General features: G+C 39.2%; 2 protein-coding genes across 3 annotated transcripts in view; one reads left to right on the top strand and one right to left on the bottom strand.

The window, feature by feature from the left end:
• On the top strand, positions 1 to 7,152 carry LOC135075288 (dynein regulatory complex protein 10-like). The gene is made up of 10 exons (XM_063969677.1): positions 1 to 227; positions 3,468 to 3,712; positions 4,026 to 4,133; positions 4,207 to 4,236; positions 4,434 to 4,596; positions 4,750 to 4,885; positions 5,169 to 5,318; positions 5,616 to 5,745; positions 6,262 to 6,432; positions 7,062 to 7,152. The coding sequence occupies exons 1-10, from the start codon at positions 98 to 100 to the stop codon at positions 7,131 to 7,133; spliced, it is 1,335 nt and encodes a 444-aa protein (XP_063825747.1). The 5' UTR covers positions 1 to 97; the 3' UTR covers positions 7,134 to 7,152.
• The window catches only part of LOC135075286 (differentially expressed in FDCP 6-like), a 22,456-nt gene continuing 6,377 nt past the window's right edge, over positions 7,143 to 23,221 (bottom strand). Inside the window, exons 2-9 of one of the 2 annotated variants that reach the window (XM_063969675.1) lie at positions 16,192 to 16,380; positions 13,285 to 13,425; positions 11,656 to 11,895; positions 11,113 to 11,342; positions 10,537 to 10,726; positions 8,641 to 8,777; positions 8,282 to 8,552; positions 7,143 to 7,909 (exon numbers count right to left, since the gene is read on the bottom strand). In XM_063969675.1, the coding sequence (XP_063825745.1) occupies positions 7,766 to 7,909; positions 8,282 to 8,552; positions 8,641 to 8,777; positions 10,537 to 10,726; positions 11,113 to 11,342; positions 11,656 to 11,895; positions 13,285 to 13,425; positions 16,192 to 16,380 (1,542 nt within the window). In that variant the 3' untranslated portion in view covers positions 7,143 to 7,765. The remainder of the gene's footprint in view (positions 7,910 to 8,281; positions 8,553 to 8,640; positions 8,778 to 10,536; positions 10,727 to 11,112; positions 11,343 to 11,655; positions 11,896 to 13,284; positions 13,426 to 16,191; positions 16,381 to 23,221) is intronic. The other variant, XM_063969676.1, reaches the window with a different exon arrangement.

Raw genomic sequence — 23,221 nt, forward strand, 5'->3', positions numbered from 1 at the left:
ACAGTATTTATTTACCACTTGTTACTGTCAGTTTCTGTTTGGTGATTTCGAGGCTTTCTAGCTGAACAAAAAGTTGCTGGAGTAAGTATTCGTGGTAATGGACACCCAGTCCTCAGGGACCTTGCAGTCTCCGTCTACGTACTCTGAGAGCTCCAAGACTGGAAGCAGCAAGTCTGGAGCAAGTGGTGCTGATAAAGATAAGGAGCAGGACCTTACTAAGGATAATGGTAGGTTAGAGTAGGCGCACACCGTTGATTTTTAGTTGGCCGATAGTTGTGTCCGAATTCAAATTGTATGAAGAATCGGCCAAATCGAATCGGCGTAGTGTGCGCACTCCCATACATGCCCATACTGATCAACAGCCCGACTAAACTATCGGCCGACGAAAAATCAACGGTGTGCGCATTAATGTGTTGTTTCCAGCTGTTTTGGGTTCAATTCTTGGCAATCTCTCGCTCTTAGAGCTGAGATAGGAGATTATTCAAGTCACTTAAGGCGATTAGAGTCCTCAATCCGCGCCAAATGGGCATTTTGTAAAGCCTACTCCTCTTTTACCACTGGATAGAAATAGTTGAAAAAAATATATGTTATACCTACAACAGTTCAAGGACTACATTTGTGACGTTTGAATTTTCGCTACGTCTCTTTGTTTTGGATTAAAAAAATAAATACGGGACATCGATTTTTTACTTAAATTCCCTACTCCTCCAAAACGGCTACGTTAATTTAAAAGATTTTTGCACGAATAGATTAGGAATTCTTTAATCTTTAAATGACACGTTGCGTTTTTCAATCGAACATTACTTTCATTCATAAATTTTACTTTTGATAAATTCCGAACGTTTTGCTGTTGAGGGGGCCTTCACGGGGTGCGGGCGGCAGTCGGCCGCTGGCCTTCAGACGGGGAGGTTGTGTCACTCGCTGCAAACTGACATTAGCGATCAAAATGAATTTTTTCTTTGGCTGAGTTGCACCACCTGACGTAACCTAACTTTGACCGTAGCTTTGGCGATAACCGGTGTTTTTTTTATGGAGTTAGACAGACTTTTGACGCTTGTCAAAGTTGAAGTAAGATGGTGCAACCCAGCTTTTGTTCGACAATAGATTTTATGTCAGAATTGTTCATAGAGTACATGCAGTCAGACGATACAATTGAATTATGACGCGCTCAGACGCTATTTTCTACCTGAATAGAATCTATTAGTGTATAAAAAAACTATAATTGACTCCAAAACAACTGCACTAGATAAATACAAGTAGAAAAATTATTACGTTATTTATTTACTAGGCCTTTGCAATCAGTATCCAAATTAGGAGCTAGTCAGAATGTGTAACTTAATCGATTTACGTGAAGAAAACAATTTATATTTTTCATACTTATTGGAATTAGATTTTCAATATGTTTCTTCGCGAAAATACAACAATTAAAAATAACACCTGTAACGCCCCTGGGTCTGCGGGTGTCTATGGGCGACGGTAATCATTTATCAACAGGTGATCCGTTTGCTCGTTTGCCTCCTGTCACATTAAAAAAAATTAAGATAAGGTGGTATTGAATTTTTCTATAGAGCTTATTAAAAAATTTGGATACTGATTACAAAATTAGCCATTTTCGGAGTCGGTGGCAGCCTACCTTTTGGTGAGTCGTTTTGGAGTTGGTTTTAATTTTAAGTGAAATTAATCTATTTCATGCCTTTAGTAGATTATAGGTACTCAGTAGAGCTTGTTGTTGCCACTGATGAAACGTACCTATATTATTAAAAAATTTCGCAGATAAAAACTGAAATCCTCTTATTAGGTGATGAATTTTAGGAGCATGTCATGAAACCAAAATTATTAGCATCATCATCATCATCATCATTTCAGCCACAGGACGTCCACTGCTGAACATAGGCCTCCCCCAATGCTTTCCATGTTGATCGATTGGTAGCGGCCTGCGTCCAGCGCTTCCCTGCTACCTTTACGATGTCGTCGGTCCACCTTGTAGGTAATTATTAGCATACAAGAGCTTGTTTTAAAAAAAATCTTTTTATTTATGATGGGGAATTTACTGCGGCGTAGTAGCAGAGATTTTCCGTTTGTAGATCGTAATAATTTCGAAGAATAGGGATGTTTTGTGGATAAAGCAAGAAAGTAGCAAGAGTTTGAATTAGTCCGTCGGTGAACTTACCAAAAAAAAAACTCTAAATGTATTTTTCACTTTTTTAAACTTATGAAAATTTAAAGAGATGAAGCGCACCAAAGTTCAGAAGATGAGGCACATGACGTCAAGGCATGCTTAAAAATGTGGCGATTTGTGTCATCACGCGGAATTTCATCGCAACATATCTTCGTAATTACTTGTTTAATTGACAAATAATAATATCCTGTGTCCAATATTTTTTGATAATGTAAAATTGACGGACCAAAAGTTTTTTTTAAGAAACTAGCCTATTCTTATGGCCACATTCCAGCTCCATCATCAGACCCTGCAGTTTACCTTAGAGAATTGAAGACTCATGATTTTCAAAGTAGCGTACATACATAACATTAGGTAGGTCAGACAGATAATTAGAAAATATTAGACTCATATTTTTTAATTTTTTCTATAAGTAATCGAATAATTACAGTATTATATTGAGTTGAAATGTCGCGTGGCGTCACATTTGAGTAAAAATTCTACTCAAGCGTGGCGTATCGCGCCATTTCAACTCGATGTAGCACTGTTATTATTTAATTATGAAAGAAAATAAAAAATATGAGTCTAATATTTTCTAATTATCTGTCTGACGGACAAACAATTGAAATTTTGATCTAGCCTAGTTGTCGTCAGGAAGTTGGTCTAACTAATTCAGCTTGCAAGATTCCACCCGAACAAACATTTATGTAATTACCTACATACATCATAAATTGCAAGCTAAATAAAAGCTTGTAATAAAGTCGGGTTTGTTCAAATTTCGAGAACGACTGAACCGACAAAAGCATTAGAAATTTTACGAAAAATAAAATAAAATTTTATCCCGTACAAAATGTTCATGGATTTTGTTATTTTTATTAAATACCTTTACGCCTGAGTTAAATGACACCGACATCAAGGTTCATCAATTTAAGTTTAAAATAATAGGCAGTAATGTATGAAGAAAGAGCTTCTATTCTGTATCTACCTATGCCCGTGTATTTTTGATCGGTGTCAAATCGGAATTTTTGGTGCGGGGTACGCGGGTGTTGTTCGCGGCGTGAAGGTCAAACGCCCAAGGTCATTGAGGACTCTAATCGCCTTAAAACATGTAGGTATCTAAAGATTCGCGGTTGTGCTTAGAGCGCTTTCATGTCATGGGATGGGATGGGAGATTAAATAATAATATCAAAACGCTTTGAGATTCTTGCTGCAAATCCTCTACGAGTTCTTGTTTTCGACGTCGTTTATACCCTCTAAAGTCTAAAATAACAGTTTTACTTACTATGAAAATGTGCCTGTATTTTTATAGCTGCGTCGCCCATCGACCTGGAATGCCACATTCAGGCGGAGCGCATCACCAAGATCCTGGACGAGGCGATATACAAGACGAAGCTGGCCATCTGTCTCCCGAACCTCGTGCAGGAGTACAAGACCCTCAGTTCTATCCTGTCCTCTCAGCACATGGACGATCTGATCTTTATATTCGAGCAGTACGACAATCCGCTGTTTTCGACTAGTCTGCTGAATATGGCTGCTATGGAAGATATAAAAGGGGTGTGTTTTTATAAACTAAGTATTTATAGAGACTTGGTAAACCATTTCATTGTTTTCTGTCGTGGTTGAATTGAGTCTCCTATACCTAATCGTTCGTTTCAGTCAAATGAATGACGTCTAACTTCTGGGCAAAGGCCTCCCCCAAGGAAACACCTTATATTTTTTCTATATTTTTGTTGTTTCTTTTTTATTCTTATTTCCTAGTTAACTGACTTTTAGCACTTCTCATGTGGTTGCAGACTGCAGTGTTCCTTTCATTGAATTAATTTTGGCGTAGGTGTACTTTTCAGTTTACCAATGTAATTTGTTCCAGGGAGACGTATCTCTAAAAAACCGACTGAATCCAGAGCTAGGTCACCTTTTGTACATCATGAACAGCTATCCAGCGCTGAGACCCAAAGTCGAGGAGATGGTGGATGAGGTTTGTACCTCAAACGCTTTAGAATTGATTTACGGCATTAAATACTATTTTAAATGACGTCAACCTTCCGCAGATGAAAGCAGATCATGCTGAAGGGTATGAGGTAAGTGTACAAGTTAATGTTTTTCTTTCTTTAACCTCATTTTTCTTTGATTTAACAACTTAAGATTGCCTTTTACTCGTATTATACATGACACTTGCATTCCTTTACCTATACGTCTGCCATTGGCCCATTAATATACCTACTGTCTACACCTACCAAGTTTAATCTTAGTAACTAAGGTAATTTAAATCTTCCAGCACCTCAGACCAGTTCCAGGTCTAGATTATCTCCTAACGTTTGAGCAGTTCCGCGAGCTGATGGTGCGTCAATTACACATGACGGCTGCCGAGGAGCTGGCCACCAAGATCAGCACGAGGAAACTGGAGGCTTCCAACGAGAAACTCATCGACAAGATCAAAGGTTTAAGGCATTAAGAACAATAGTTGTAGGAAGGAAGAGTGCTTTATTGATTGAAGTATTTCTGCTTTGCGAGTTGCATCATTGCCAATCATTATTTATGATCATCATCATAGGATGAAGATTATGACCAATTTGATAAAATGTGGGTTACAGAATACACCGCAACATTGAAGGATGAAAACACCAGATTCGAGGAGACGATGGCTCTGAAGTCAGACATAATAACCAAGTTGGAACAAGAGCTGGCTCTACTGAATCATGAAGCCACCATAAAACTTAAAAAGAAAATGTAAGTTCTTAATCAAGAATACTGTATTTTCTACATTTTGTTCTTTTCCTTGCTATCCCGCTCCATGATAGAGTCTCGGAATTAGAGAGAGAGGTGATCTGGTACGGGTATTGTTGATGTATAGCTGATCAGCCCTTTCGGATTCAAAGGATTCAGTGTTCTCTGGCGACATTCTTTCTTTTATTTACTTACTATTTTTGTACGTTGTTGCTGTAATGTTTGTCAAGAAGCTCATTGATACTAATCGTTTAAACTGAATTCTTGAAGATAGTATAATTTTCAGATTAGATTCAGACCGTCAGATGGTGCTCGCGACCCGCGCCCATGCAGTCAAGAGCGAAATGCTGAAAGAAGAAGAAGTGGAGAGCCGAGAGAGCTACGAGTCTCTGCTCAGGATACACCTCATTGATGAGAAGAATCAAAGGGCAAGGAGGTAGGGATACCTTCTTATAGAGGTATAAAAAGACAGTATTCTGGTTTTCTGATTATGCGCGTAGGGATTCTAGGGATCAACGTGACATTATAAAAGACACTGGATACGCTTTAGGTTGGCTGCTCGATTTGACGACTCATGATGACAGTATTGATTAACCATTCTATTTTTATAGCTTATTCAGATTGCTTTTACTAATAATTATGTTCTTCTGTCACTGGTCCTGAGATATGGCTTTAATAGTAAATTGCTTTTACAGATTACTAGCTGACCTATTATGTTAAAAATTTGTCCTAGATTCAAAGTGGAAACCCAGCTGTTATCATGGCTACAAAAGTACGACCTGGAAATGGGGGATAAGCAGGTGGAGCTTGACGAATACACAGAGAAGTTTGAAGACGAAACGCAGAAGTGTGAAGACTTAGAGGTAAAGAAATAATGAATTTACTTGCTTAAGAATTTCAGATTAATAACAGTATGGATCGTGTCATCCACGAAGACGCGCCCCACCATACTTTCGCTAATGTTTGAGTGTTATCGGTAGATGCCAAATTATCCATGAGTGCACACGCACACTACCTACAATATGACGCTATTGCACGGATCAAACTACCCGCACCCCGCGCTTCCCACAACCAAAAATTGGTGGGGCGCGTCTTCGTGGATGACACGATCTACCTAGCTAACCTACATTCTGTTTATCAGTATGGTCAACTTCAATGTCTATCAAAAGCGTAGCCCGAAAGGTGGTATTCAATTTACTTATCACGAGTGACTTTATCGGGTGTAATGTGAAGCTTGTACTGCTGATGTCGACTCCAGTTTACCGCACCTATTTGCACCAACATTTAATTTTATGATGTCCAAGTGGCAACCTTGATGTGCCATTATCAACCCTTGAACATTTGTCTATTCCCTCAAATCAAACACGTCTGATCCTCAGGCGAAACTAGCCGAGCAAGACAAGGAGTACGTGCCGCTAATGGCCGAGCGCGAAGAAGAATACCACCAGGAGATGACGGAGAAGATGCAGAAGTTCCTCATGGAGCACGCGGCCAGGGTCATCCAGGTCGCCTGGAGAGATGTGCTGGCCAATAGAGCGGAGAAGAAACGGGTGAGACGATTGATGAGAAAATAAAAAATATTTTATGATAGGTATTGTAGGTTCGTTCGTTCGTATCGTTTTTGCTGTACCGCTTTGAAGTGATGAGAACCATTTCCTAACTAAAGAAGACATGAGATTGGGTACTAATATTTTATTTAGCGCATAGTTGAATAGGTGTACTGCGGTGTTGGAGCGGGGGAAGGATGTGTTTTTCTTATGTCAAATGCCGCGACTCTTCAGATTCAGACGTGTGTACTGTGAAAGCTCTCTGACGTCACACGTATGTCACCCCATAATCAGTTATGCGCTACCTATGCCTGTTCATGGGAATATTATCTTAGCTTTCTTTGGTGGAATATTTTACGATAAAGTTATTGTCTTTTGGCTTTTTTTCTACCACTGAAAGCGTGATTAATCATTATGAATGTTCTTGCATTTATTTATAACGTTTCGTTTTCTTCTTTACATGCAGCTGAAAGGAAAGTCGAAAAAAGGGAAGAAGAAATAATACTCAAACATACAACATACCACCTACGTCTATCTATTACCACCATCATTATCCTTACCATTCCTATTCCTTGTTCATCCTATCTTCTCAAGTTATACCTTTCCATAATGTTTATTCTTCTAACCCACAGCTGAAGAAGATTCAGAAGAAAATGCAAGCAGCCGCCGCAGCCGCCGAGAAGAAAGGAGGCGGGAAGAAATAATGGACCAAGTAACCCATTTTGTGATATTTTTATTTTATTTCTATAGCTTCAAAATAATAAATAAAGATATGATTTGCAATATTTCATAGTTTTGCATCACAGAAATATAATTTACAACAGTAAAAGCTTTCAAATTCAAAATAACGGAGTCTAATAATAACAATATGAATAGTGTAAAAGTTTAATATCTACTTAGTACGCGGATTTACAAATCTATGAAATTATATTTGAGACCAAAGACATTACAAAAATATAAAATACTCAAGATTTTAAAAATCTTCTCGTCCGAATTGAACTCTTGTCTGTTCATCATTGCTTCTGTGTTTGATAGATATTTTTATCAATCGTTCAAGGATTGGTACTAAGGGGAAAGTTCCTGATAGCTATCTGACTTAATATAACGCTATCAAAGAGTTGCCGATTACTGGGTCTTGTGACTACTGCCAGATAGGTACTTGTACCGGTTAAACCAAAAGTTTCAATATATTTACCAGATCTAAAGTCCACAATAGGATATCCGGGACTTAATCAGTAAGAGTGAAGCAAGCCATGATATTATTACCATCAACACTCCTTACTCCATGCGATATATTTTCATCAAAAGCAGTTCCTAAACAATTAAGTGTATCTTCTCAAATTTTCTCTTCATCATCAACGACCTTCAAATGTCTGATGGCGCGGACATCTATGAGAGTATCAGAGGAGCTCTTGGTGGTAGGCACGAAGGAGATGGCCCGGCGCGCTCGCTCGCCGTTCCTGATGGTTGGGTTCATGTCCTGTGGGGTGCAAAAGGAGAAAGTGATGAGAGGCAAAAGCTTAAATTTGAATAATTGCGTTGGAAGGGAAAAGACTCTCTCCCAAAGTGGGAAGGATAGTGATACTATAGTCTGCTTTCTGTCTATACCTAATATACTCAAGTTCTTAGGATCTAATCATCGTTCTGAGGTGAGATTGAGGTGAAACGCTCGCTGACTCAGCACGAGTAGAAGGGTTTTACACAGAAGATGGTGGTTTAGTATAAGATAGATAGCTTACTTCGGATGAATTTCATTTAGATGTTTTGTCTGTATTGATTTGACCTCGTAAATGGCATGGTGTATCTATTTAAAGTTTATTAAGTTTAAATAATTCTAAGAAAATAATAATACCTTTCCACGTACCCTCAAATGCACATGCAACGCTTTAGATATCTCAGTTTTAGATATTTTCTCTTGTGCGGCTTTTAGTTCAGCATCTAATCTTTGCTTCTCTAACTCCAGCTCTTTCAGTCTTTTCTCTGCTTCTCTGTATTGCGCTTCTTTTTCAGCTTGTAATATTTCAAACTGTTTCCGTTTCAATCGTTCTTCTTCTAACATTCTATTTTGTTCTTCTTGTAGTCGTTCTAATTCTTCTCGTCGCTCCCATTCTTCTGCTAGAACTCTGAAAGTTTTAGAAACTGTATAATTTTAAACTGTTATTTTTTGGTCTAGTGTAAGATTTATTTAAAACATAATGCGGGAGAATTTACCTAGCCTGAAGAGCTCTAACGATTTCTTCGTCTCTCTTCGCTTGCGTTTCTTCTTGTAGTAATTTCTCCAGTTCGGCTTGAGTGTGTTTTAATTGTTCTAATTTCTTGTTATCTTGTTGTGCCATTTCTACTAATTCCTGTTGGATAGAAATATGACTTAGTATTTTTTCTGAATAAAAAAGGCCATGTGGTGGTGAAGTCGAACATTACCACTTCCACTCTTCCCGAGGATATTGTTAAAGGCGATTGAGGGACAAAATATACGGATACCAAGGCAGTGTCGGCCAAATCCTTTCTGCCTCTGATAGATTAGAGGCGGTCGAAGGTCGTGCTGCTGCTGCAGCTTAATGATGATTCAAAAAACTGTCCACGCCTGTCGGTAATTACTACAGCCCTTCGCACCACCAGATAGCGCGGCCGCTTGACTAATTGATGCTGATGATGACGCAAATAAGGTATTTTCTTCATCGGCTATATTCCTGAATGAATGTAATTCTGAATTCTGAATGAGTTCCTACCTGTGCTTGCGCTTCAGCAGCTAATCTCGCTCGGACCTCATTCTGCAGCCGGGCCTTGGTCTCGCGCACCTCCCGCTCCCTCCGCGCCCCCGCCCCGAGTCTTCCAGACCTTGCTCTTCGTTGGTAGCCTTCTGCACCGCCAGATACCGCGGTCGCTTGACTATTTGATGCTGATGATGATGCAAAAAAGAGCGTTTTGCCTGAATCCTGAATTAGTTCCTACCTGTGCCTGTGCTTCAGCGGCCAATCTCGCTCGGACCTCATTCTGCAGCCGGGCCTTGGTCTCGCGCACTTCCCGCTCCCTCCGCGTCCCGCACCGCGACCTGCGCTGGTACCCCTCTGTACCACCAGATACCGCGGCCGCTTGACTAGTTGATGCTGATGATGATGCAAGAAAGAGCTTTTTGCCTGAATCCTGAATTAGTTCCTACCTGTGCTTGTGCCTCAGCAGCTAATCTCGCTCGGACCTCATTCTGCAGCCGGGCCTTGGTCTCGCGCACTTCCCGCTCCCTCCGCGTCCCGCACCGCGACCTGCGCTGGTACCCCTCTGTACCTCTAGATACCGCGGATGCTTGACTAATTGATGAAGATGATGGCACAAAAAGGCCAAACAGATTCATCATTCATTTAGGATTCAGGAGATCCTAAATGAATGTACTTTTGAATCCTGAATGAGTTTCTACCTGCGCTTGTGCCTCAGCAGCCAATCTCGCTCGGACGTCATTCTGCAGCCGGGCCTTGGTCTCGCGCACCTCCCGCTCCCTCCGCGCCCCCGCCCCGCGTCTCCCCGCCCGCGTTCTTCGTTGGTACCCCTCGGCACCGCCAGATACCGCGGTCGCTTGACTATTTGATGCTGATGATGATGCAAATAAGGGCTTTTTATCCTCATCAGCTGATCTACACAATATTCGTTCCTACCTGTGCTTGCGCTTCAGCGGCCAATCTCGCACGGACCTCATTCTGCAGCCGGGCCTTGATCTCGCGCACCTCCCGCTCCCTCCGCGTCCCGCACCGCGACCTGCGCTGGTACCCCTCTGTACCACTAGATACCGTGGACGCTTGACTAGTTGATGCTGATGATGATGAAAAAAAGAGCTTTTTGCCTGAATCCTGAATTAGTTCCTACCTCGGCTTGCGCTTCAGCGGCCAATCTCGCTCGGACCTCATTCTGCAGCCGGGCCTTAGTCTCGCGCACCTTCCGCTCCCTCCGCGTCCCGCACCGCGACCTGCGCTGGTACCCCTCTGTACCTCTAGATACCGCGGATGCTTGACTAGTTGATGAAGATGATGACACAAAAAGGCCAAACAGATTCATCATTCATTTAGGATTCAGGAGATCCTAAATGAATGTACTTTTGAATCCTGAATGAGTTTCTACCTGCGCTTGTGCCTCAGCAGCTAATCTCGCTCGGACCTCATTCTGCAGCCGGGCCTTGGTCTCGCGCACCTCCCGCTCCCTCCGCGCCCCCGCCCCGCGCCGCCCCGCCCTCGCTCTTCGTTGGTACCCCTCGGCACCGCCAGATACCGCGGCCGCTTGGCGGAGCGCCGATATCCATTGGAGACGACTCCTGAAAGACAGCGGATTGTTTCAGTGTCTCTTGTGTTCATAGTCCGATCTGGCAAGTATTTACGCTTGGCGGCTCGCCAACTAGTGACCGTCGAAGCGGTAGGAGGATCCAAATGCGATTCTCCTACCGCTTCGGCGCCAGGTTGGTTCGCTTTTTCGTTTTAGACATTTTTATTAAACAAGTTTAGTATTTCATCATTTGAGATCATTTTTGACTGTCATCAGGGACAGGATTTCGTCTTGAGTTTGGAAATACTAATACAGACTGAGAAGTTTCATCTTGATTTGTGTCTTTTCTTTTTCTTTGAAGTTCTGAACAATTATTCCTTACCAGTTTTTTAGTGGAGAGACTGGCTGAATAGACTACTGTCTCCTATCATCACTTACTTATGATCCTGAGTCCCAAACTCGAACGTTCTATCAGGGGTGATGAGCTGGAATCTCTGCAGCTTGCCTTCTCCCGCTGCTGCTTCCACAGAACAATACTCGTCGATCGAGATCCTTCCACACTGCTCCTTCTGCGAGGAGCTCTTGTAGTAAGTGAGGGCACACGGCTGGAGCACGCACCAGTATTCGCGCATCGTTGGAAGCAGGTACCCTCGTTTGAAGAGGTAGCCCTGAAAGGTCGTAAATATTTGACATGTTACGTTATGTTCTTTAGATAAAGGAATATCCCAAGGTTGCTTATCAAGACCTATGTTATTGTAATGGATATTTCACTAATTCAATAATTATTATCAGCTGCGTAAATAAATATTTATGGTTAAAGATAAGATGTGTGACAATGTTTTAAAGTTTATGTTTAAACAGTGTTATCATCATAGTTTTATAATAAAATTGCGACTTCCACACAACTATTATCCTCTAACTAATGTGTGGTAATAGATAGGTTCTAAAAATGTTAAACCTAAAAAATCTTACGTTTCTTACCTTCTTAATAATATCCTCTATGAATACGTCGTATATCTCATCGACCGCCTCCACCAAAGCCTTGGAGTGGATCTGCTGGTCGCAGCAGTACTTGGCTTCGAGCACGGCCAAGAAGGCAGCCCACTTGAAGTGGCCGATGGAGGAGCCTAGAGCCTCCCAGTCGGCGGCGTCCCAACGAAGCCCGAGGCAGTGGACTAGCTGTTCCGCTACGATGCCGGCTTCGGACGGCTGCAGGACTATCTGCAGATGCAAAATGGTATCTTATGTAACAATAAATAGCCACGATTATTAAAAAAAACATGGCTACAGTAGCCAATCTTGTTGGTAAACGTGCGCGAACAATGTCGACACGTTAGGACACCGCTGATGTAGTTGTAAATGATAGCCTGCTGGTCTGGCTATATGAGCATCGGGCTTCGAATAGCCACGATAGCCGAACCACGCCGAATGGTGAATGGATCAGACTGACCGACTCGAGATCCGAGGAACGCGGGTTCGAATCCCACCGCCGCCCGACGACACGAGGGGCTAACGGGACTATTAGTAATTTGTACAATACAAATTGCTAAAAATCTTTAAAAAAAAAGATAAGTGAGTAAATGCGCTTTATAATTTAACAAACAATCCACTTTTGCTGCACTTATGAAGCGAGTGAAATTTGAATGTACCTACCTAATTTTGAAGTTTAAGGAAAAGTTTAGAGAATTGGGTTACAGTGGTATTATTGTGGTATCATTGTACGACGATAGCGTAGCTCTATCTATAAAATTATTACTCAATATTATGAAGCGGCTCGTCGATAGAATTTACTCTCTTCAAGTCTTGAGTATTATTTGTGCTAGTTTAGAGTTAGTGATTCTAGATTCGTCACCAATCCGTCTCGTATTTAATTTTGTAATCAATGTTTGTAGGCGTACTACTTACTTAGGTATTGTTTTTTGTAACATAATCTTCTCATTGTCATTAGCATAAAAGATGCTTTGTTATAATTACAGGTTGTTGACCCCAATCCTTGTAAGCTACATGTGGCCGGCATGTGCAGCATATTAACTTTATGATCTCCTAATTAGTGACGTCATAGTTCTGGGGAGGTCGGAACAAAGTACGAATTACGGACATTCTCAATGGCTACTCTTTATGAGATAGAAGTGCTTCTGAATGGACGGATGATTAAAATGATATGGCGTTAATGGATGGCCGCCATATTTGATGGGAGTTTTATCTTATCGTCAATTTGGGACTTGAAACTAATAGTTATAAGTAAAATACTGTTTTATTGACATTGCTTACAGAGGCTATCACTCACTAAATGAATCACCAATGAAATCATCTCAACTAATATAGTTAGGATATCTATAAAAATTATGTAGCTATGTGTTTATTTAATTTGTTATTTTTTTTTTCGATTTCAGAAATATCTTTGAAAATTGGATCAAGTCGATCTAATCTGACTATCTTTATTAGATTACTAATATTGTTCCAAAGAGCATAGTAGCATTTATCGGCAACTTTTTCTTCTGTAGACAGATTTTTAGCTTTAGCATTACCCAGCAAAAACGGGATCCACGCGTACGAAGTCGCGGGCGGCCGCTAGTTAGAAATAAAACACAAATTCGTCTAGTTACTAACCACATGGTTCTTGGAGTCATCAGCGTCCTGGACCAGGTCAGCCAAGAGGCAGAAGATCCTGAAGAGTTTGAACACGGAGTCATCGCCGAAGACAGGCTTGTCCCGCCCGAGGAGGCTCTTACGGCAGACCAGCCAGCAGACCTGGAAACCACGTGAGTTTTGAGCAAAGTGTTTTTGTTTTCGCTGGGTCACTTTAAAAAGTTAGAAAATATGTGATATAATTAATTATTTATTGCTATTTCTGTGTACCTGTTACGGTCAAAGTGATAAATATGAAAATTATGAATAATCGCCGGTTATTATGAATAATCACCGCTTGATTTGGTAAATGTGATTAATATGAGGTCATTTATGTGTGTATAAAACTAAATAGGCGGCTTAGGGGTGGCCCAAGGGCCACCCCCGCCGCACCTTAACCTATTTTTCACTTTAAATCAAAACATTATGTTATAGGCATCATGAAAAAGTAATATTATGCAAGAAACATTCCAAACTCATTATGCCAAATTATATTAATATATGATATCAAAACGTTCAAAAGTTTGGCTGTACGTACACGAGCACGTACACAAGATGTTGTTCTCTTTTATGAAATTTGTTAGTACTAAGCTTGAATTATTAAATAATCACTGTTAAATGTGATTAATTTATCACTTTTACCGCGACTGTCGGTAATTATTCATAATAACCGGTTATTATTAATAATTTTCAATTTATCACATTAACCGTAACATACCTACTATTATTGCAGGTGATATTTGTATACGTTCGTATAGTTTGCGAAACCTAAGAAAATGTGGGTGAATCCACTAGTGCATCATACGGTGCGAAACCTTGCATCGTCACGTAATCTTACATTTCATTTTCTAAGAAATCTTGAATAGGTTATTGTCAAAAAGCTTTTTGTGTGTTTTTCAGGCCGTTTGACTCAGACAGGGTGACTGAGGGTGAACCCTTAGATTCCACATTCTCATTATTGATCGATTATCTAATTAAACTTTGGCAAAATGGCATGGCTTGTGACTTTTTATAGCTTAATATTCTCAGGAGTAACATTCGCTTTTGTTTACGTCTACTACGTTATCTACTTGCAAGCACTAGGTTGATAAACCTAAGATATATTTTGATGAACTATGATGAATAGCTCGCCATGTCTTAAAACAAATTAATTGCTCGCAAAACAAAAGTGGCAGCGGTGACGTGAGTGACGTCTATTGCACAGTCCAATTTAGTCTTTGACGCTAATGGATTGAACTTGGCTGCCACCCTTCATTGTGTCATGAAGATGACGTGTCTCTTGACCTGAATAGGGCTCGTAAAGATAGGAAGTTGGATAACCCATGAATGGCTGCGGTCAACATAGGGTTTTGCTATGACGTGTGATGTGAGTGAATAAAAGGGAGTTGAGTCTTGGTCATATTCATTTCGTGATCTGTAGGCCTAGGATGCGCGCCGTGGTAAGCGGTTATCACGCCATTTTATCGATTTTGCCCATACATTTTGACGTCGCCTAAAGTATATCACGGAGAGCATCGTAGCCCGGCTGCTTATGATTTTAATCAGTAGGAGTAGCCCTAGGATGTGTGCCACGATAAACTTTTATCGCGGCATTTTATCGATTTTGCACGATAAGCCCATAAATTTATCGCCTAAAACTGTCTAATTTTATATTTGAGGACCACCATTTGATGTATGAGTGCAAAAAGGCATTGTTTTTCGTCCTTCATTTGACTTGTGGGTTGGTTTGGTTAAGGAATAGGTATGATGAAGTAGGTAAGCGCGTTAAAAAGATAATATCAAGCTTTGCAGCAACAGTGCTATACATGTAATTTTACTTTATTAACGTGTAGTTTAGAGTTCTAGACGTTAGAGGCTAAAAATATGTTTCAATTGAAGCTGTGATAGATATCGAATAAGCCCAAGGTGAGCCCAAAGTGAACAAGTCTGTCTGGAAATATTTTACGTGCAAAATCGATACTTTGGCCGCTCATTCAGATCATTCAGTCGAACGGAAAACTGTATAAATCTAAGAAAGCAGCATATTTTCTATTAAGTGAGCTTTAATAAGCGTGGTGGCAATCACTTTCTTATCGGTCGATAGTGAGCTATTGCTTCTGTATTTAACAACAGTTTAAATCGCTTATAGGCAGTGGGTAGATATTTTGCTGTAACACGAATAATTATTGTTACCTCAGCCGGTGGCAGGCCTTCATAACGCAACTTTTACGAACGCCTAGTCTACTACGCGTTATGAGTGTCGCGGCAAGGACGCAGCCGGTCAAGCGTGTCTACATAAAACGCATTATAATATTGCTGACAAAAACTCATTATTATGTGATACTTTAGTAGATAGTAGACAAAGAAACATAACAAGTACTTAAAGGTATGATAAAAACTTTAGTCTGGCTATGTAGCTAGCAGACATTTTGTTGATGACGAGTCATGGGCGCTTTATTTTGCGATGTCCACAATAAGGCTTCTTTAATTTCTTCATGCGCTCATATTACGTAGGTTGGACATTCCTCTGTTGTTTCTAGCCACAGAATATAGAAAGAAGTTTCTAGCGTCGCCTATTCATTATTATTATTATTAGGTTTAGTCTCAACGAACTTTAAACTGAATAACTGAATTCCTTGACCTTGATTCACTACAAAAAAAGCCGTGCCACTAATGATTATTATGATTATGTTCTTCCTTGGACGCCTGTTTCTGGAGCTATGACTTGTATTTAATGACCATAATGTATTTTATTTTTGTATTTGATTTGACATGGTAATCCTAATTTATGACATGCAACTAAATGTAGAATTAATTATATTATATGTATGTGTTTTGGACCTGTCTGTAAACATACATTTTCTGATAATAAATAAATAAATAAATGCAGTACGAAACAGAACATCTTACCTCACTAATTTTCTTCTCATATTCTCTGACGATGTGTAAGGTGACGGCTTTGGGCAGGGAACTGAAGACCTCATGCTGCAAGTAGTATCGGAACTCGTCGAAAGTCAGCTCCTGCGATGACCTGAAATGGTCCAGGCCTTTCTCTACGCCGTATAGGTCGAGGAGAGTGCCGATGTTTGCTGTGAGGACCTGGAAATATATGGACTATCTTTAGGATTTCTAGTGACGGCGTGTATGTACGGCTGGAAAATATTAAAATTATAGTCAGTCTTGCCAAGAGAGACCTCATTTGTTAAACTCTGTAGATCTCCTTTGCACTGGAATCCTCCAGTTGATCGATCCTTAAGATCTAACTACTCCTTTTTGTCGTCTGATTAATTTAGTTGCGGGTTAATTGACAGTTTAACTTTCTCCTGGGACAAATTTGGTAAGACTTAAAGTCCGGAAGGGGGTTGTCCATTAAGTCTAGTTGCCCACAAAACACACAAATACCTACTCTACCTAATTACCTATTACTAGTTCGGTCCTACCTATTTAGTTTACGACTGTTTACTACATTATTTTGTACGTACAAGTAAACATAAGAAAGAGGCGAACGTGATCGTTTGTTTGTGTAGTAAAATGTGTGTGCACAGTCAAGTCATAATATTTGCCAATTTTGCTTCATTATCTAGACAAAGACGAAAGGCAAGCTTGCATGCGAATGTTCTTTAGACTTGGTAGAGTCGCAGTAAGTAGGACTGACTATGTCTTTTTGGCAGTTATTGTTATGAGACTACTTACTTATTCCCATTTCTTGTTCTCACCACATAACTCCTGGGCTTGGAAGTCAGGAACTTCAGTTTATTGATTGGGAAGTTACAGTAATTTAATATTTTCAGCATTAATCCTACTTTGCTAAGTTCTTTTTGTTTTGAAAATGATGTTAGTATCTTATTGTAGGTCAAAATGTGTCACCCTGAGGCAAAGTATGTATTTTAGTGATTCATGTGTATTGCAACAAGATTTTATTCATAATCGCTTGTAGCAGGGTGTAGCTGGAATGAGATGACGGTGTTAAAGAATATGTTTACGTCTGTGTTTGAACGCTCGTAGTCGATGAAGTTTTTCCTTTTCTATGAAAACCCTAAGAATTTTTATGTATCTTTTCCCCAAAAACTTAACTCACGTATTTTTCTATCCTAAATGCTTTTGTCTAGATAGATTTTATATTGGCTTCACAACTCTCTTCAGACCAACTATTAAAATTTGTCCTAGCCCAGTGGCGTAGCATGCGTTGGTACCCGGGGCGATCACCCCCCCATCCCCCCGTCATAAGTCCTAAGGCACCTCCTGGTACTGGTATTTTGGGTTTACCTACCGATTCGCACCCCCCCCCCCGTATCATGACATAACTTGCCATGCAGATGCGCCAGTGAGTACTAATCTGCGTAACTTGTGTCACCCCCTGATGCTTGGCACCCGGGGCGCACCGCCCCCCCTTACGCCGCTACTGTCCTAGCCACCTTTATAGTGTTATAAAACCATGCCTACCACAACCGTTTGTAGAGTTACTAGACCTCTAACACAGTTGCATGTGGTTGCAGTGGCCCAGTGAACAATGCTATCGGTCTGCGCCCACGCATGCGTTGTGGAACTCGTGTACAATGACCCAGTCATCGTCATGCGTTATATCACTACGTGTTTGTCTGAATATTATGTGTGGTAGATAAGGAGCAGTTAGTAATGAGTCTTGGTAATGACTCAATGATTATTAGGAAAACTGCTTCAGCACATGAGAAAAAAATCTGCACCAAACACCGATAACTTGTGCTCTATTTCCCGCTGTAAAAATGGTCAATTAGTAGGTATCTTAGCGGAGCGTAACGACCCAATAAAAAATGTTTTTTAGATTTAACAGATGCTGTGCATTGGTATTTTAATAGCGAATGTAGAGCCATTCCCTTTCTACTTCGGAAGAGAGTTGCTAGCATTAGGAGCGCCTATGCCGTTAGTATTTTTTGAGGTGTGCTGGATCGCTCTTTATAACACTAGTAACTACTCGTACGCTAGCATAAAGGACTTTCCTAACCCACCTTCAGCCTTCACTATACTTGGCAATAACTTACCAGCACAAAGTCAATCATCCAACATGGCTGCCGTGGGCGTTAGTTCCGTCCCTGACTCATACACTCAGCTTATTAGTACTTATTGACATTGTAGAGCTAATAAGTGCTAGACAGCACGATATTTTCGAACGCTAAAAATGTAGCAAACATTGTATCTGTCTGAATAAGAAATTCTAGACAGTAATTGATGTTTTCGGATGTTAAAAAATGTAGAGTTTAAAAAGTTTGTTTCTCTCTCGAACCTTTTGAAAAGCTTTGAAAGTTCAGAAAGCTATTTTTGATAAAGAAAAAAAACTTTGGTTCGTGCTGTCAAGCTCTGATTCTTTGATTGCATAAAATATTTATTATTTACCGTTTCACTAAGCTATAGGTACTTCAATCAAGACAATGATTTGCAAGAAACCCAAAGATAAAAGGCTAATGTCCTGTGTGTATGTTCTATGTTCTCTGTTACACTCCATACTCACAACAGCACTGTGCGTACTATGTTAGCTTCGCTAATGACTGCTCGTACTACTTAGGATTACTTAACTACACAACTTACTTGGCGTCGAAGGCGCGTCTTGCTTGTATAAATTACTGTTGCAGCACAAGAAAGAACTACTTAAGGATATCACTTTAAAAACATGCCCTTTGTGTTCATTCTAATGTTTACACACACTTTTTACTTATAATAACGTAAGTACTATGTTAGCTTAGCTAATGACTGCTCGTACAGTCACCGTCAAATACTTCGTGAAACTCAAAGTGGCCAAAAATTTGACAGCGCAACCCGTGGCGATCCGATTGTGACAAAGATGTGTTGCGAACTTTTTGGCTACTTTAGGAGTCACGAACTATTTGATGCTGACTGTCCATACATAGTTACTACGAACGAGTAGGTTCTATACTACTGCCTATTGACCTTATAACGCCCACTCGACGTCTGTCGAAGCGACGTCAGTCTGATGATATCATAGGTAATCGATAACTGTGTAATCGGCTTCCTAAAGATTTGTCTGCGTTTGGATGCTGAATCATATTTTAGAACCCACACAAAATTGCGAATGAAATTAATTCTTTATAGACTTCGACTCTATAATTCGATTGCGTTGTGTAAAGGGTTAGAGTTCACGTATAAAACAAATAAATTGTTTTTTTTTATGTATCGATTCTGCGTAGTAAACCGTCAGTGCTACCTAAGTAATTAATGGTTTGTCTTCGAGTTCTTTGACCAGTTGAAAACCACACAAGCAAAGCTCTAGGAAAAGGTTATAGTGGTTTTCAGGGATACACGCAAAGCGCCTTTCTAATAACCACAAAATAAATATTATTTACGACTTAACCCATATAGTAAAACTGTTTTTACTGATACAACCAACCATTTCTTGTAAACGATTTTGTAAGTTATTAATTCAGCGACACTACGAAATTTTCTGCAATTATTTAAAATTTATTACCGCTTCATTTTAATGTGGTGTGTAATTGAAAATTACTCGCCCTGAATATATTTAATTAAAGCTTTCAGTTCCGAGACATTTTTAATGTACAAGATTGTCCGAGTTAAATGCATGGAATTATCGATATTAATCGATAACAGCTATCAATTATGTCGGTCGCCATTAATGTGAAATGTCACTTTTTTGACACGCTCCGCTCTAAAGTGGGCGTGATTTGACATTTCCAGTCGATATGTCACGGTTGCCACGGTCGCAATGATTGCTGAAACTTCAGCCAAAATAGGGTTGTTTGTCTAAAGCAAGTTTTTTATAATCTCCAATTTTGGTTCAATATTAACAAATAGCTTAATGAGTAGGTGGACTTATACTTGATATAATTTTCAAGGATTGTTTAAAAGACTCAATAAATGTACATGATTCAGCATTTGGTACACTTTCTAGATTAATATATTTTTTAAAGAGTAATAAACATTTCTTAGTGTGAAGCAAAAGTTTCATCGTAATCAAGCAAATGGAATGTCTTCAGTAATAAAATCAACTCTAATTGTAGAGACAATATTATGGTAACCACTTTAGTTCACACCTAATTGCATTTGTTCAGCTACTGTTTTGCAAAGGTTGCCGACAATTCCATACAATAATTGGAATTTAATGTCTGGTGATTTCACTCCACTTTCATGGGTTAAGCTTTCATAAAATGTTGCTTTGTAATTACGCCCACTAATTGCTTTAAATTGTTGCGAACACGAGTCCAGCGGGGTTAAGCAGAGTAACAGTGGTTAAAATATTAAATCAAACGAGTTTGTGAGTATTTTTCTACTTTTCACAACAGCTGCTGTTTTCACAGACGAACTGAAACCCAGTAAGCTTTTATTTTAATTTTTTGAAAAACATTTTCTCGAATAATGATAATCTTTAACTTCACTTAAAGAAAATGAAAATCCTTTCAAAAGTCTTTATAATGACTTTGTGAAATAAGTACAAAATTTTGAAATAAAAAATACTGAGTGGTCTTTATAAAACTCTTTAAAATAACCTGCAATCCAAAAAGACTAAACGTGTAAATGGCTCTTAGGAATGGTAGATACAGTTCTTCAAAATTTAGGTGGTTCACTTTCAAACAACCTACCCTGCATGAATTTTCTTCCCTTTCAATTAATGTCACAATCGATCTCTCATTTCCATGCACGGAACAAGTAAATTAATTAAGTTAGTGACACGTGATCTACGTCTTATCGTCTTCATACATATTCTATTGAAGGTAATTACTGCTGCTTCCATATGTGGTAAGGTATTTAGAATGTTTAGCAACACGGTGTGCTAGAATTAAATGCAGTTTTGCGATTCCTATTGTAAGTAGTAATTAATGATACCTACTTTGATTAATTAAGGTATTGATTCTCGAATGAATAACTGGAGCTTACTCGTCTGAGTTTGTCTTTTGTATTTCAGTATGTGTGTCCTAGTTAAACAGTAAGATCTGAATCTTCTTAGAAGGATTAGTGTTCTTAATCATCATTTAACTGTTCGTTATCTATCTACCTATTTATCTCTAGGTAAAGACTAAGTAGTGCAGTTCAGTCTTTTTGGTTTGGTTTAAAATTATAACCTAGGAACTCTTCCTTGTTTATTTGCCTACAACATGTATTATTTACCTATTTTACTTCTCACAGTGGCAACCCTAGCATGGACTGTCGTTGCGGCCATAACCGGCGCGGATTGCGACTGGCGACATTCAATTGTAATTTATTTTTATTTGCACAGCTTTTTGCCAACGAAGCGCAATATGGCCACTTCAGGCTTGTTAGAAAATATGAAAGCGACACCTGGAACCAGTAGAATTGACGTTTTGTGTGGAAAATTGGCACAACTGGGCATTGTTTTAATCAGTAGTTCTTGATCGTTGGAAGTTAGCGTCAATTTTGTGATAGGATTTTATTCAGAAAAACTAAGAAAACATTAAATAAACAATGAACATAGGTAAATCTTATCTATATATATAAAAGAAAGTCGTGTTAGTTACTCCACTTATAACTCAAGAACGGCTGAACCGATTTAGCTGAAAATTGTCAGGGAGGTAATTTAGAGCCAGGAGAAGGACATAGGATACTTTTTATCCCGTTCGAAATTAAAAAAAAAAGTCTGCTTATTTATTGCCATTAAGGCGGAACAAAGTTCGCCGGGTCAGCTAGTATCTATGTTACGGTTAATGTGATAAATTGAAAATTATTAATAATAACCGGTTATTATGAATAATTACCGACAGTCGCGGTAAAAGTGATAAATTAATCAACATTTAACAGTGATTATTTAACAATATTCAACCTTAGTACTAACAAATTTCATAAAAGAGAACAACATCTTGTGTACGTGCTCGTGTACAGCCAAACTTTTGAACGTTTGGATATCATATATTAATATAATTTGGCATAATGAGTTTGGAATGTTTCTTGCATAATATTACTTTTCCATGATGCCTATAACATAATGTTTTGATTTAAAGTGAAAAATAGGTTAAGGTGCGGCGGGGGTGGCCCTTGGGCCACCCCTAAGCCGCCTATTTAGTTTTATACACACATAAATGACCTCATATTAATCACATTTACCAAATCATGCGGTAATTATTCATAATAACCGGCGATTATTCATAATTTTCACATTTATCACTTTGACCGTAACATCTATATATATGTTACGGTTAATGTGATAAATTGAAAATTATTAATAATAACCGGTTATTATGAATAATTACCGACAGTCGCGGTAAAAGTGATGAATTAATCACATTTGACAGTGATTATTTAATAATTCAATCTTATAGTACTAACAAATTTCTTAAAAGAGAACAACATCTTGTGTACGTGCTCGTGTACAGCCAAACTTTTGAACGTTTTGATATCATATATTAATATAATTTGGCATAATGAGTTTGGAATGTTTCTTGCATAATATTACTTTTCCATGATGCCTATAACATAATGTTTTGATTTAAAGTGAAAAATAGGTTAAGGTGCGGCGGGGGTGGCCCTTGGGCCACCCCTAAGCCGCCTATTTAGTTTTATACACACATAAATGACCTCATATTAATCACATTAACCAAATCATGCGGTAATTATTCATAATAACCGGCGATTATTCATAATTTTCACATTTATCACTTTGACCGTAACATATATAAAAGAAAGTCGTGTTAGTTACTCCACTTATAACTCAAGAACGGCTGAACCGATTTAGCTGAAAATTGTCAGGGAGGTAGTTTAGAGCCAGGAGAAGGACATAGGATACTTTTTATCCCGTTCGAAATTAAAAAAAAGTCTGCTTATTTATTGCCATTAAGGCGGAACAAAGTTCGCCGGGTCAGCTAGTATCTGTAAAAAGATTGGCGTTACCTATGTATACGCCTCTACCTACCTCGGGTAAAAACATTGTGACCTTTAAGTTGTAATTAATTAAATGTAGTTAAATGTTAACTGTAACTTTGTC

This window comes from Ostrinia nubilalis, chromosome 10 (genome assembly GCF_963855985.1).
Source record: "Ostrinia nubilalis chromosome 10, ilOstNubi1.1, whole genome shotgun sequence".
In the NCBI taxonomy this organism is placed as follows: domain Eukaryota; kingdom Metazoa; phylum Arthropoda; class Insecta; order Lepidoptera; family Crambidae; genus Ostrinia; species Ostrinia nubilalis.

Excerpts from the sequence above, each read along its gene's own strand:
- LOC135075288 (XM_063969677.1), top strand. The coding sequence starts at position 98 with ATGGACACCCAGTCCTCAGGGACCTTGCAGTCTCCGTCTACGTACTCT. Across the intron at positions 4,134-4,206 it reads TCGAGGAGATGGTGGATGAG|ATGAAAGCAGATCATGCTGA; the intron begins GTTTGTACCTCA and ends AACCTTCCGCAG. Across the intron at positions 5,319-5,615 it reads AAGAATCAAAGGGCAAGGAG|ATTCAAAGTGGAAACCCAGC; the intron begins GTAGGGATACCT and ends AATTTGTCCTAG.